The sequence below is a fragment of the Cinclus cinclus genome, chromosome Z, assembly GCF_963662255.1.
Source record: "Cinclus cinclus chromosome Z, bCinCin1.1, whole genome shotgun sequence".
Taxonomy (NCBI): domain Eukaryota; kingdom Metazoa; phylum Chordata; class Aves; order Passeriformes; family Cinclidae; genus Cinclus; species Cinclus cinclus.
In genome coordinates this window covers 25,292,649-25,308,141 of record NC_085084.1, presented here as the reverse complement: position 1 = coordinate 25,308,141, position 15,493 = coordinate 25,292,649, and the positions used below count along the sequence as shown (strand labels likewise).

Genomic DNA, 15,493 nt, shown 5'->3' with positions numbered 1-15,493 from the left:
TTCTTAAAGGCACTGTACACTCTCCTTCCTCCTGTAATTTGCTGCTCAAGTGCATTATTTCACTTCATTTTCTGTACACTCAGAAATCTATGTTCAAAATTCAATTGCACTGCAGTTTCTTCAGTTCAAGTGATTTTTCTTATCCCACATTCCTTCCGTATGCAAGAAAAGGAATATGAATGACAGGAAGCTTGAAAAATAAGATAATAAGCAGCATCCTGTTAGATGTTCTTCATCTTATAGATAATAATACCAAGTCTATCTGCTCTGTGTGGTTAGATTACATAGAAAAAAATGCATATTAAGATGAAGATCCTTTAATCCACTGTAGGCAAAGGAACTCTCCCACTTTCAATAGAGTTGCATGAATCCAGTGGTGGATTAGATACAAATACAGTATAATTACCTCAGGCTGGGCATGGAGATAGGGAAAACGTATCTACAACAAAAAACTGGGTTTGATGCATTTTCAACCAACTCAATGGAAGTGGTTTAACTCCCTTCCAATCAAACTTCCCTCTCAACAAAATACATCAAGCTGGAGTTAAGCTTTCCTGCAGCACTTCTGCCTACTTCTGGAGCTTCTCCATGCCACAGGAAAAATTTGCAGCTTTCACAGAACTACAACCACTAACTACAAAGACAGATTTAAAACAACAACAGTACTTAGTACTGTCTTGGTTTTGACATTTTTTCGATTCCTCTCCCCAAACATCTTCACCAAGACCCCTCCAATTTCTGTACAGATACACACATAACACCAATACTAAACCTACTATTTTTTCTGATCATCTGTTCTGACTTCTGTTCACTTGTTCATAAAGCAGCAGACATCATAAACAAACATGGTTTGCATTGCAGTTTTCCTTTAAATGAAGATTTCAGGAGACAGTTCATGAAATCTGTTTCTGCAGATTTGCTTCCAGGAAAGTAGGAAAAAAGAAACAAAAGACTAAAGATTCAGTCATGAAAACAAAATGCTCTAAACAGTCACACTTAAGATCTGAATACTGATGAAAGACCAAGGATGATTGAAAGATTTTACTTCTATTAAAAAGTTAGAAATTTTGCATACTTATTTCACATGAGTAACATCTGTCACCTTCATCCAAGAAATAACACTTTTTCTTTCCAGTAAATTTCATTTATTAATTGAACCTGCTCACAGAAAATTTGGTCCAATTTGTTTCTGATTGAAGTTGGTGCCAAAGTACTCCAAAACACCTGATCAACATTGCAATTGAAACCACCTGAAACACAATTTCAAGTATTGTCCAATCTAGGAAAGACCATCGTAACTCACTATTGCTTTCACAAGAAAAAAAAAAAAAAAAAGAAATCCCACCACATTATCACCACATTATTACTACATAGTTGGCGGAGAACTGGCTTTGCAGGAACTGCTCTGAAATACTGAAGACACAGATAAAGGAACCTCAAGGCCATTAACATTTTCTTAGTCAATCTCACCCATTCCAACCTGGAGCACTGAGAGAGCTCCAGAATAATCCCTATTTTTGGAAAAAGATGGTCCAACCAGAGGTCATTTTAAAGGCATTATAATTTGTCAACAGAAATGCATTTGCTAAGAAGAACAAAAGACTTCTCAAAATAACCTAGAATAAATGTGGTAGATACTCTTTGAAGGATATCAGCTTTTATTTCCCACAACTTTAGAGTTTTCTGTGTTGCAGAAGAAGAACTCACACACTGAAAAGAGAACTGAAGTGTTCAGCCAACTTACATATTGTACAATAAAAAAAAATACTGGACTTCTAGAGAGTAAAAAATGATAGAGGGAAGAATATGGCTGAAGAATCTGACATTGCTTCAAAACAGGAGGAAAATACTTGATCTTTTGAATTTAAGGGCTTTAATCCATCCTGAATATATTACTAAAAAAATCATTTTTAAGTCCAGTCCCTCCTCCCCTACCCGAAGTACCCAGTGGAAATTAAACCTAAAAAGCTGAGAGCAAGTCAGGATACTCACACAACTCATCAAAAAGGTTCCTCTAAAAAGTCTTGTGGCTTTCTCCCCTTCTTTCACAGAGAAAATGGTGATACAAAAGAGTTTGTTTGCAAGTATATAACCATTCTGTCCATTTGCATCTCTCCTTCATTTGCCCAGGAACTTTTTCTCCCGATCACTACTGCTGAACTTAAGCTACCTCTCTCCTGTGATCCCTCCTGAGGTGCTCTAATTTGCTCTGAAGGGAGATCCAGGCACAGCTTTCAGGATTATTTGCTGCCTGGTTCCCTCCAAGGCACCCTGATACATATCACCCACCCCTTACAGTCACAGTATGACAATGAGAATTGAATTTCTTTTATTCTGGCATATTAAATAAACAGAACAACCACACAGACAAAAGATTGACTGTCAGCCTGAAGCACACTTGAAAGGACCCCGTGGGTCCAGGCTCTGTGTGACACAGCATGGAAGTGTCAGGCTGCAACAAGCTCCTTGCACTCCCTCTCACTTCCAAAGCCACAGGAATCACAGGGAACAAGGATCTGATGGTTCCTCAGTGGAAACAAATTCTGAAGAAGTGCTGGCAGTCATGACCTTCCAGTCCCACTTGGTTCTGACATGTGACTTCCTTCCCCTTGTAGGGCTGTGATGAGATTACACCAGTTTATAAATTACAGCCACCTTCCACACCACAGCAAACTCCACCAACACAGAATCAGAGCAGAGGCAGGACCTAGTGCAGCATTCTTCTGTATTTGTTGCTGGCCAGACAATTAAAGCAAAACTCATTTCAAAACAGCAAGTTTTGCAGACAGTTTCAGGCACCCCCGAGAGAGATGTGGAGAATCTGCTTCCATGTTGCCTGTCACACTAGCACTGCAGGATTACCTCATTTCACAAGGGAAATCAAATCATTGGCTTCATGTCCTGAGTCAGTGCTGAACTCACTCCTCATTAGTCTCCTAAGCATTCCTCCTCATTTTTATAATTCTGAACTTCTAGTTCCACCAGTTTCCTGTGGTACTCACAAACAGCATAAAAAGAAAATTTATTTTCCCTTACAGTTCTCAATGCAGTCTCTTATAAAGTCAATTCCTGCTCTGGTATTCTATGGGGGAAAAGAACAAAACCCCATTACATTCCTTCCAGCTACCATTCATCCCTCCAGGAAAGAAGCTTGTCACAACTCTTTTACACTATGATACTGAGAATCTGAGTAAAACTTATGAACCAAAATGAGAACTGTAATTTTTTCCCATATCTAATGTATTTAAAATATTAATAATAAAATAAACTAGATATTCAAATGGGTATTACTATAGATAGAAAATATTTTCCAAAACAGTAGAAATTACCTCTTCTCAGACATAAGTAAGAACTTTCAGTGAAATATATAGTATGTGGAAAACAAAAACCAGATCCAGTGGGTTTTGTCGTTATGAACTTTCTTCTGGCTCAGTTCTCTAAGATGACCAAGTGTCTTTAGTTTTGTAAAGTGTTAAATCATGTGCTTGTCTATATTAGTAGTCATGCCAAATTTTACCACTAATTATACAGGGAAACTGCCATTTTCTGCCTTCCAAATGCTTTTCATGGAATTGAGATACAGAAGATCCTTCCTTTCCATTACTAAAATGCATTCCATCTCTCACACAGACAAGAGAATTTATTCTTCAGTGCATTCAGTTCTTACTTTCCTGAGAACACAGGAAAATTAATATTAAAGTGCTGAGTCATCCATTATCAAACTGGCTCACTCAACCACAAACAGATTTTACGCACATGCCCAAAACTTCAAGAACTACAGCAAGATAGACGGTCTCTTTCTCTGCTTTTTTGGACAGCCAGTAATAACCCTGAAGAGTTTAAAATGTAAATATTGACAAATAAATAAGCACATCACCCATACAAATTACACCCACTTCTCCTTCATATTACTAACTACTCATTACTGTAACGACTTCATTATTTATTTTAAATGTAAGCAGGAGCAGCTGGATTTTACTGAATATAAAGGATACTTCTTACTAAGCATAACTAATGTGAACCCCAATAGGAGTGAGAGTCTGCTATTTGCATGCACTTCCCTCACACTAAGACAGAATTTTAAAAAAATCACAAGGGGCAAGAAGAAAGAAAGGTTCATTAAAAAGGAATCTTTACAGATCTTTGAGACTTTTAACAACAAAACTGTAACATAACTACCCTAGTACCACAGGTTAATGGTATATTCAGCCCAATAGCGATTTCCATCCAGAATGATCAAAAATGCATATATGGGTATATTAAATTTTGGTTACATTCAATAAAGATTTGTATATCAATTCCAAGGAAGTTCTGAGGTGTACTCTGGAAAGGTACTGCTAGAACTGCCATTCACAAAAGATCTCATCTCTTTAAAGAAATCAATGTTTGTGGTCACAAGACAAGGAGAGCAGATAAAGCACATTCCCACTTGGCAAAAGAGGCAGGTTCCACTCTTCGTGCTGCGGCAAAACCAAAGGAGCAGAGCTCTCATTCTGCAATGTTTCTATTGGTTTTCCACTTCTGAGGAATAACACAGGTTGACCTCCTGCATGTCCTTTTGACCTTAGTGTCTACAGTGTTCAACCATCCAACAACTCAGGTTGCAATGGAAGAAGTGAGAATAAAAGTACAATCAATACTGAAATATCAACCTTAATTTTAAACTCTGCAACTAAATTGGTATGCAGCCAGCACAAGATCTGATCGAAAAGCAGCATCTACAAAATGCACTTAAAAATACGGTTTGCAGAACTGTACCCAGATACTGAAATGTGATTATTCACTTGCAAATATCTCAGTTGTGAAAAAGTGAAGGTAAGATAGCTGATCTATCATTGCAAAATTAAATATCCTTTAGGAAAATAAATTTTAAAAAAAAGAAAGAGGCAAGTCATCTCTCATCTTTCTATCAAAAATACAGACATTAGTAATGATGCAACATGACCAATACAGTTTCTGTTTTTATCATATGTGTTCAATATCATCTTATCAAGTGACATAAAATTTTATCTTTTAAAGACATTCTCTTTCTGAAGCACCTTTTAAATTTTCAATTCAATCTTCAAGATTCCTCCTCATATCATGTGATAATTCTTAGTAGTCTTGTTTTTTGAGGAAAAGGATTGTAATTCTGCAGCTGAATTTTAGTTCAGAATTTTTATGAACTAAAATGAATTACATATCAAGAGATTATATTTAACTATACTAAATACTTTAATGTAAGAAATGCTCAATCAAATTACATAAATCAAAAACCATACCATAAAAAAGCAGCCTCACGCAGCTTATATTTGCCATGGTCAAATTATGAAATTACTGCTCAATGAAAACAGGAGAAGCGACACCTCTGACAATATTATTTCTCAAACTTCAGTTTGACTGAAGATGTGACTTCATTTAGAAGTTAATGGACTTCCTCCATGTTCTCATGCTGGTTTCAGTAATTTAGTTAAGTGCACTGAGGGAAAATAAAGCATCTCTGTGTTCACTTATTTTAAGGTTATTCTGTGGGGTATTCAAAATCACTGGCCTCATATGTAAAGATACTGGTGAAATTAGTAATCTATTTCAAATTTGTGACAGTAATTTTTGCAGAGAAGTCAGCAGCAATGTTCATGAGACTTTTTGTTCCTTTCATTCTCTGTAAACTGAAGTTGTGCAGTATTTCAGTCCATTTGTAAAGGACTCAGTCATTTCACACCCATAACAAAAATTCAAGAAACACCAGCACCTTTCTGATATGGAAAGGATTATCAATAACTTATTTTTTGTTAACCTTTTCTTTGTTGCTTTTGCTACAGCCAATCCTTATATGCATGGTGTCTACAGCATTAAAGATCAAATATTTATTCACACTTGGAACTTGATGATATCATCTGTATAGTTTTCCTGCTGCTATGCAAAATATGTACACGTAACAGAAAACTGTTGCTTTATAAAGAAATTACAAGGTTGGAACAAGACTGTGTCTTTTTAATCAATTCACTTTTTCTTAATTATTATTTTCAAATCAATATGCTGAATATCTAGAAGAATCTGCCTTGAAAGTCTTTATTAATGAATACCAAAGAGAGCAGAGGAAAATATGATTAAATATGCTCGAACTTTGATATAACAGTTCAGTACATACTGTAGGTGGTGAAATACTACAGGTGGAAAGCAATTGCAGTCTATCTTTAAAAAGATTTTTCAGATATCTGAAGCAGTGTAACTAAAAAATTATAAAAATTTCTCACAAAAATATGCTTTCCTTTCCTAGTAAATTGTAGAAGAATAAACCAGCAGAAATCACTTCCATAAAGAAACATTCCATATTCACAGCAAATTACTAACAATTTGACTTTTAATGCTAACTCTCCATTAAAATAATTAACACATGTAAGTTCTTTGTATTCATAAGATTCAACTCCCTGCTATCAAATGCATTTATTAAGCATTTTCACTGGGGAAAAAAAATAGATCCTATTATTCCCAGACTGATTCTTTGGTATACCTAGAGCTAAAATAGCTTGATGCAAAAGTGCACCGCACATTTTCTGTATACACTATATTTTAAAGACATGAAGTATGGAACTGCTTAGCTTCAGTGGGGACCTTCACTGGGATAAAAAAGCCAAACAAAACAAAAACAAAGACAAAACAAACAAAAACCCCAAACAACAACCAAACTGAACAAAACAAACAAACAAACAAAAAAAACCAGAAACAACAAAACCCAAACAACCAAAAAAAAAAAACCTCCCCCCCACACACACAAAAAGAAGAAAGGAAAAATACCAGAATAATCCACAGAAAACTTTCTAAGAAATGGTGTGTTTATCTATTTCTGTAGATCATACTGAATCCTTTTGTCAATTCTTCCATAAGTATCTTAACAATATATATCATATTCTGATGAACCCACTCATGCTTTTTACATATCCATTTATTTAAGAAAGCTCCTAATAACAATCACTCTCAGGTTTGTTTTGGTTGGTTGGTCGGTTTTGGTTTTCTTTTTTTTTTTTTTGAGGCAAGGGTTCACTATTAAAGGGTACCACCTAATAAAATAATATTACAGAACATTCCTTGTCCCAGGAAGACTTTGTCTATCTTTCCTGTTCATTACTTCTAATGAAATTCTGCTGTTGGCCCATCACATGTGTCAATCTAAACAGAACATAAAAACTGTGCTTAGAGAGGAATTTGAAGTAGTACTTTGAAAGTGCAATGATCAGATAGCTTAAGACAAATTAGAGAGCTTCTTCACTACAGAAGTAACTAATATTTTTTTAAGATCCTTACTCCAACCAAAGAGATGCAAACATGAAATACAGATGCTTCATAATATTTTTGGCTTCTTCAGGAAAAAAAAAATCTGCCTGAAATACTATTTTCAAGGAAGGAAAAAAGAAGGTTCTTAGATTCCTGCAATATATACATTGCAAGATGAGCACTCTTTCTGAAACAGTGATCACAAATAGGTTTCAAGGCATTATTTTTAAGGGCCCACAGAGGTCTTCCTTAACCTCTAAAACCAAGTTTGTGTAATAAGGCACACCGTTGTTTACAAGGATAATTAGCCCAATTCTTAACAGCGCCAAAATATGTAAAGCCCACAACCTCTCAGTCAGGTATCACATCAAAAGACCACTGACATGTCTTGTGACATCAACAGAAGAGCTACAGCTTGTACTGTACAATAGAAATGCCTAAGTTATTGCTTAGTCTGTGTGAAGACAAAGTAGCAGTCCTGAAAAAGTGATTATTTTACAGCTGGCAGCTGATTCTTACCATATCATTAGCAAAAATCCATTTCCTAACTGGAAACTTGAACATCCTTTTAAGAGGAAAAGCTGTCCCCATCTGAGGCCATATACCTTGACTAGACAAACTGTACCAGTACGTGGTGAATAGCCTCTTCCATTCCAAAATTGTTGGGACTAACAACTGCCATTAGTTTATTATCTCAATGCATTTACACTCCAGAATATCTCTGTTAATGTACTATAAGGAAACATAAAAATTAAGATTATGAGATACCTGATGGCCTTTTCTGATCACCTAACTCCTAACAGCCTCCTGTAAGCCTCAGTTCTGGAGAACCAGCTTCCACATTTTCATAGAGCAGTGGTCTAACCTTAAACCACAAAGACAGAAAGGGAGAACAGCAATGCAGTACTAGTAACAGTAAAAAAAAGAACAACCAAAACAAAAGGAAAAAAACCACAAAAAACCCCACCAAAAACAAACAAACAAAAAAAAAAAAAACCTGAGAAACAAAAATCAGTTTGAAGAATTGTGAGGAAGAGCTACTCACAAACCCCTACAGACAGCATGTCCCACACCAGAATGGTCAGTTTCCATCAGCCTAATAGCAAAGGGAAGTTGTTTCCTTGTTGCAGGACCTTGAAAAAGCCACTTGACCCCTTCTGTCTCAGCTTCACCACTTCGGAGCCAGAGGAAAATGAATCCTTTCCTTTCCCTAACAAGCTTTTTGAAGTCCACAGGCAGAAGTATCCCTAAGTTGCACTCAAAGTCTCAGTCTTGTCATCTCTGTTCATTGTTTCAATGTGAAGTACAATTTGAAGCCCACTGTAGTATGAAGAATGCGTCAACAAAATTGTAATTTAAAATGTTTTCATGAGTACAGCTGCTGCCAAGCATAACAAGCCAGAAATAATCACTATACAAACTAAGCAATGCGTCTCCAAATCTCTCAAGACACAAATATCTACTTCATATATCCAATTCCCTGAAGAAACAAACTTGTCTCAGACTCCTACAGGAAGTACCTTCTACCCTTCAAAGCAAGTAGGATTATGTCCACTAATATCAAGCAAGTACACAGCAAAAAGTGTTGAGCTGTGGTTTCTATTTCTAACAGACATGCATCTGCTTGGGAGAAAATAAGGGAACAAAGTTGCTTGTATAACCATTTAAAAACCCTGCTCCTGTAACAATTCAAGATCTGTGAAAGAGTACCATAAGCTTGCTTCCCATGTAGCTCTGAACTAAATAAAAAGTGAAGATGACAAAAGGAAGATCCCGTCCAGAATCTGTAGTTCTAAGGAAATGTTCATTTTAAAATCAAGCACATATGAACTTTTACAAACTATACCTAGGTGCCCAAGCTGAAATGCCAATTTAAAAAAATTAAGAAATACGAATCTTTGCATTTACCTGAGTACATTTAAAAAGATTTAAAAAAAAAATTGTACTTCAAGGTTAAAGTGCCAAATGACAAAGCATAACAGAATATGACGAGTTTTACGTTCTATTTCACTAAGAAATAATAGAATAACATCCCTGGAAAACTGTAGAATAATAACAACACAAAGGTCCCCTGACCAGTTTAAAATTACAGAAGCCAGGACTGAGTTGAAAAGCCATTTCTGCCATCCTCCAGCTGTGAAGTGGACCAGGGCACAGAGGTTCAGCTGAAGGCTCACCCAGCAAAAGGCAAACCAGTGGCTACCCTTCAGCTGGACAGGAGCTGTTCTTCATGCACTGCTACACAAACATTCGTGCAGGTACAAAGGCAAGGGAGGGCACCAGGGTGGAAACTACTGGCTAGGTAAGAGCTATGTAGTTCTGAACTCACTTTGGGTTTTCAAAGACCCATGGAGCTACAGCACTGGGGTGTGGCTTCATCGTGTACAAACTTAATCTTAAAATAAAGGAAATAAAAAGAAAACATAGAAAACAGGCTGCTACAAAAAGGACATTCTCTCTTACCTAAGGTATCCCACTGCGCAGTGTTAGTGCCTATGCCAAAATGTTAACAAACTACTACTTTTCTTGTCAGATGCACACATTGATCCAGTTTCAACTGATTCCATAACTGCTCTGTGGTTAGGTTCAAGACGGAGAAGGAGAAGGTGGAAGGGATGAAATATCTATTAAATTATACTACATTCAAATCACACTAAGAATGGAAGGAAGCCACATTCTCACGTTAAACTAGACAGTTCCCAACACTGCAAGTCATGCATTCTTGGAAAGAAGGTACATCTTCAGACTTTTTCTTTCCCATGGGACATTAATTTTTATTAGACACTGCACAAACCCTTCTCTTTTCAGGGTTTAGGTTCATTGCACTAAACATAGGACTAATACTGGTTAGTAATCTTTGCAGATTACTCTTTTAACATACTTCTGCAACTGCACATTTACTGCACAAAAGCACATGTGTATGCAATGATATACACACCCACATCTGCACACAGAAAGGTGAGGTTTTTTCAGAAGTCTCTAAATTTAGACTTCAAAGACCCTACACAGGTACTGGATTCCAGCATCACTGGGATTTGCTTACTCCTCTGCACTAAGCATGGATTTATGAACCTATCTGCAGGCAGTTGATTCAGCAAAGCTTGACAATACTGAATACATGTAGAAGTGGTAACACCACTCATTACAGTTGAAAATACATTGTTAAATGTAAACTTCCTCTCCCCACTACTCTCCTTTAGGTTCTCCTTTTCCCAGTTACTTCAATCATTCAAGCTAAACCATAAAGGCATACAGATTTTTACTCTTTGGATGTCTTAGGTAAAATTGGTCAGGTCTTTCCAAAAAATAAATTTTAGAACTAATTTCATTATTTCATTGTGGTTGGTTTATTTTGTTTGTTTGTTTGTTTTGGTTTTTTTTCTGATCCAACACTGAAACCACGTTCTTATATCGCTAATAAATTCATGTTTCCGGCTCCCCGGCTCTTCGAACTTCGAGTCCTGCGACATGCCATCAGCTGCCATCAGGCTTAACCAAACAGCACCAAGTTAAGGGCCTTTAGAAATATCTCCGCTTTCACATGCCCTGTCAGGGCTCATTAGCGCTTGGCAGATGACTACTTTGAAGAGTTCATCCCCGCCGAGCCTGCTTCAGCGGCGCTGGAGCTGTTCTCACCGGCCGGGAGACGGGACACGGGCTGGGGATGCGGCTGGACCTTGCATCCTGCGGTCGGGAGCTGCCGCCGGCCTTTTCCCGGGAGAGCGCGTTCCAGGGCGGGCACGGTCCGAGGCCGAGTGAGCGGAGAGTGACACAACACGGGTGCGTAAAGCCCGTGCCCACAGCCGCCTTTTTTTTTTTTTCCCCTGTGGCAGGTACAGAATAATACCTCAACGCTAAGCCTCCGGATTGCCGGGGTGTTCGGCACCTGCTCGCTTTAAGTCTGTCTCTCGATGTGAAGCCACCCAGAGACACGTCTGCCCCACGGGCACGCGTTACCCTGATCCATCTGTCCTTTGATCGGCCGTAAGGAAAGTTACGACACTATTCCTTCGCCGCCCGAAACCCCTTTTCCCTGCTGCCGCTCCCTTCCCAGATACCGGAGCGCAGTCGGGAGGCAGCCGCCGCCGGGCAGCCCCGCGGGCTCTTCCGCATCGCATTCCTCAGCTCCGCCAGCGTCCTTACCTTGATGCCCTGCTGCTGTGTGGTCAGGGTCAGCTTGGACTCGTCCAGGAGCAAAACTTCGCAGTAAAATTCTTCCGGCACCGCGCAGAAACAGCCCATGCCTGCTGCGTTGACCGGGGACGGGGCGGGGAAGCGAGAAGAGCCCCGGGCGGTGGCGGAGAGAGGTTGAAGTGCAGCCAGGTCTGGGCCGCGCCCGGCTCTGCTCCCCGGCTGCGCGGATGGAGCCTGGCGACTGCTAGGGCGCAGCGCCCGGCCCCGCGGGGCGGCCCACCGTCATCCCGCGAACAGCCTGGATGGGACTACCGGGCTCTCTTTGCGGAAAAAAAGGGGGGGGGCAGGGGGGAGGAGGGAGGGAGAGACCGGCGGCTTTTTTAGGATGGCAGCGCACAGCCCTCGCCCACGCCGGCTGTCACGGTGGCTCCCGCGCCGCTGCCACCCCGGGGAGGTACCAAGCCGCCCACCCGCCTCGTCCTCCGCCCCGTCCGGGCACGATTCCGCGCCTCCCCTTTGTGTGCAGGAGCGGGGCCAGAGGAATGCTCTCCGCCGCCGCAGCCGGGGCGTGGGGGCGGTCCCCGCTCGGCCAGCGCGTTCCCTCCGGCCGCGGACCCTGCGGGCGGAGCGGGGCAGCCTACCCTGGCTGGCCCTGCCGTGCGCGGGGGCGCCGGCAGCACTGGCCTCCTCCCCGTCGGGGGCGGAGGGAGGGAGGGAGGGAGGGAGGGAAGAGAGACCCAGCGGCCGGGCAGCGCCGGCCGCCTCCTGCCGGCCGCCGGGCAGAGCTTCCCGAGGCGCCTTTGGGGCGGAGAACGGCGGGCGGCACCTGCCCGGCAGCGGCACCGCGCATCATCGCACTGGACCCCAGCGGCGTTGCAGCTCCAGGGCCGGCCCTTCGCTGCCCTCTGCCGTCGGGCGGGGGCGATGGTCCCTGCCCCGGCCCGCGCCCCTCGGTTGTCACCGGTGGCGACGGGCATTGCTTCCCGTCCCGGCGGCTGCGGTCCCGGTCTCCGGGGCAGCACTGACCCCTGCGGGCTGCGCCGGCTCCGCTCCGGCGGGCGTCAGGTCGGGGAGCGGGTTTTGTCTCGGTACTTAAAGAAGCGCTTCAGGAGACATCGCGAGTGAGGGGTCCAGCAGAGGTTGAATTTTGATAGTGCTCTAGGTCGGCACCCATCATGCTGTTACGTACTGAGCTTGCTACAGATATATTCAATTTACAAAGCAACGGCTTTGTAGTATTAAAAATAAATAAAATTTTAAATCACTTTTAAAATTACAATTTTAAATTTAATTTTTAAATTTAATTTTTTCAATTTAAAATTTAAAATAAATTTTAAAAGTTGAAACCAAAGCCCAACCAACAAAGAAAAGGAATAACAGGAGAGATCCTCCAGCTGCCTTTGCAGTTGCTGTGTATAGTTTCTGGAGAACAAACCAGTCAACCTCTGCAGTTTCACTGCTGCAAATACCTATACTCCAAGATTTTCCCCTCTAAGGTAGAAGAGGGATCCGATAAGTACAGCCCTGATCTCACAAGTGCCTGTGGTTTTATGTATGCGTGAATTGTCCTATTGTCGAAGTTCACATGTGTAAATTTCAGAATATGCACAAGCATTTTTCTTATGGTCATTGTTCATATAACATGAGAGAGGGGAAAATTCCACAAGGATATTATGTTGACAAATCCTGCTGGGTATGTAGGTAAGTCTGCTTTTAAACACCTGTCAAATATAACCCTGCCACTCCCAAGAAATGCTATTATCATTTTCATGTTTGAACTTGGACCTTGGGGTGCTGGGATCTCCATATCCATCCTGTAGCTGCAAAAACAATATTCCATGAGCACTGGGAAGATCAGGACAAAACCCACTATATATGTTCATAATAATAAAGCCTTTTGAAAAACCCAGAAAACCTTATGAAGACTAGCCAAAGTTTAAGAATTCAAGTTCCTCATCTTTTTTCCTGGGCAATATATACCCAATAAAAAGAAAGCAGAGAAAATTTAGGAAATTTACTCATGGCTTTCTATACACATTTTTCGAACAATTCTTGAGCACCTCTGACAGCAGACAGTTTTCTGGATAACATATGGCTCCTTTTCCCCTCTCCTTAGTTTAATTAGATCCATATATCATGCACATTGCAACATAAATTACCCCCTAAGTCAGTTAAAGTCATTATATATGTGTAAATCACTGGGTAATCAAGTGAAAGGGAGGGCTCAGTGAACTCAAAACTTCTTCCAAATTTTTAATTACAATTTTAAGTGTTCAAATACTTACAATCACAATCCCAAAGCTGAGCAGTTTTATCAATACTGCTCTGGGTTATATGTTGTTTATAAGCTGTCAAAGTGAACTATTTCATGTCTTCTATTTTTGAAAATCCATTTTGTGCTGCTGCACATTAGCTGATTGGTCCATGCAGAAAATACAAAATATGCAGTCATGTTGAGCTGATGCCAGTGTTTAGAGAACAGAGAAGTTAATTCATGAACTTGTCTCTTAGCCGCTTGCTACCAAACCTAAGCACTTGATAAAGCAGCAGTACCAGAACCTGTTACTTCAGGTGGAAACCTGAGAGGGGATTCTGAACTGAAGAAGTGAGAAAATCAGCCAGGGGAGCAGAGGAAGAGGGGATGGAATAGATGGGATCTATACTATGAACCAGTATGAGCCCTGAGAAGCTCAGGAAATCAAAACAACCAGAGGCCAAAAACTTGGGGCCCAGACTTTCCTTGGAGCTCTATGTTACAGAAGACCACCCCTGCCTCATTTCAAGTATCAGTTTCAAGTATCATGAGCTCACAGCTGGTGAAGAACCTGAGATAGTATTCTGTTTTCCAAATCCATTTGGAAACTGAGTTCCTTTTTACTTCTTTCTACTAAGAAATAACACAGGTCAAGCACTGAAGAGGGAAAATTGTTGATGTAAGCTCTCATCACACAAACATTTAAGGACATGTTTAACTCAGGCATGTAAGTACAGTACCAGGGCATAAAGGCATTTTTGTCTATTGCCTGTTTGATGAACTAGCTAGCAGAACTTACTGCAGTCTCTGTGATCCAGTAGACCCTCATTAAAATGTTCTGTTTTAGCTGTAATGCAATGTATGTAATTTAATGTAATGTCATGCATGTAATTTTCAATGAGGTTGTGTAAACAAGACACCACAATGGCACCACAAGGACTCCTATACATGAAGTGACCTATATCCATATTCTAACATAGCAGCAATTAGACTACCCAAAGGATACAGGGTAGTGCATCTGCTTTCTCCCTCATTTTTACACAGTTTTGCTCACAAATATTTGCCATCAGGAAGTTGATCATGTAGTAAATGATGTCTTCTTTTAGCTGTTATCAGTATCATTTACCTATCACTATGATTCATCAATATGTAGGGATGCAAGTCCTACATCTTATCCGTGTGGGCTTCCAGAAAATAAGTGAAAAATTTAAGGAAGGCACAAAGCAAGCTCTTCACTTTTCTTTACAAGTAAAAACAAGTCTCCTGGACTCAATTCCCTGCTCAAACAATGAGCAAAGAAAAAGCCTTGAGGTCTAATACAAGAAGATTAAAATGAAATAGAAAGAAACAGCACATGCTCTCTGGGCTACATGTACAACCCCAAATGCATCTTCCATTAAAGAAAAAATTCTTACTGAGACAACTGTTCAATAGTTATTGTCCAGTAGGGTCTCTGGTCTTTACAGGAAAAATAAGGTACAACTCCCTCAGCAGCCCTGCACTACTTTGGTTTGGCACTGCCCAGACACACCCATCCTCAGCCCTAACACAGGGGTTCTCCAGAGCTTCGACATGCTATTAAGAACTCTACTTATTTGTGGTTCTTCCACCCAAAAAGAGGAGTAAAGCAGGTGGTGGAAAAATAATACTCTCCATATAGCATTTGACAGTATTCAGAGGCAAAAGTTTATTACAATGTTGCATGAATTAATATTTCTCATTTCACTAATGAAAGGCTTTATTTAAAACACACTCAAGGGATGCTGTCAACTGATTTGTCTGGATTCTGTGTTATTACTACATACTAGACATATATGCAGCCACTGCACCATGACAATCTATGGTCAAAAA

At 40.4% G+C, this 15,493-nt stretch overlaps 1 protein-coding gene across 1 annotated transcript in view; it reads right to left on the bottom strand.

The window, feature by feature from the left end:
• The window catches only part of EPB41L4A (erythrocyte membrane protein band 4.1 like 4A), a 116,281-nt gene extending 104,785 nt beyond the window's left edge, over nt 1-11,496 (bottom strand). Inside the window, exon 1 of the mRNA XM_062513175.1 lies at nt 11,398-11,496. Coding sequence (XP_062369159.1) covers nt 11,398-11,496 — 99 coding nt within the window. The remainder of the gene's footprint in view (nt 1-11,397) is intronic.
• Between the last annotated feature and the right edge of the window lie 3,997 nt (nt 11,497-15,493).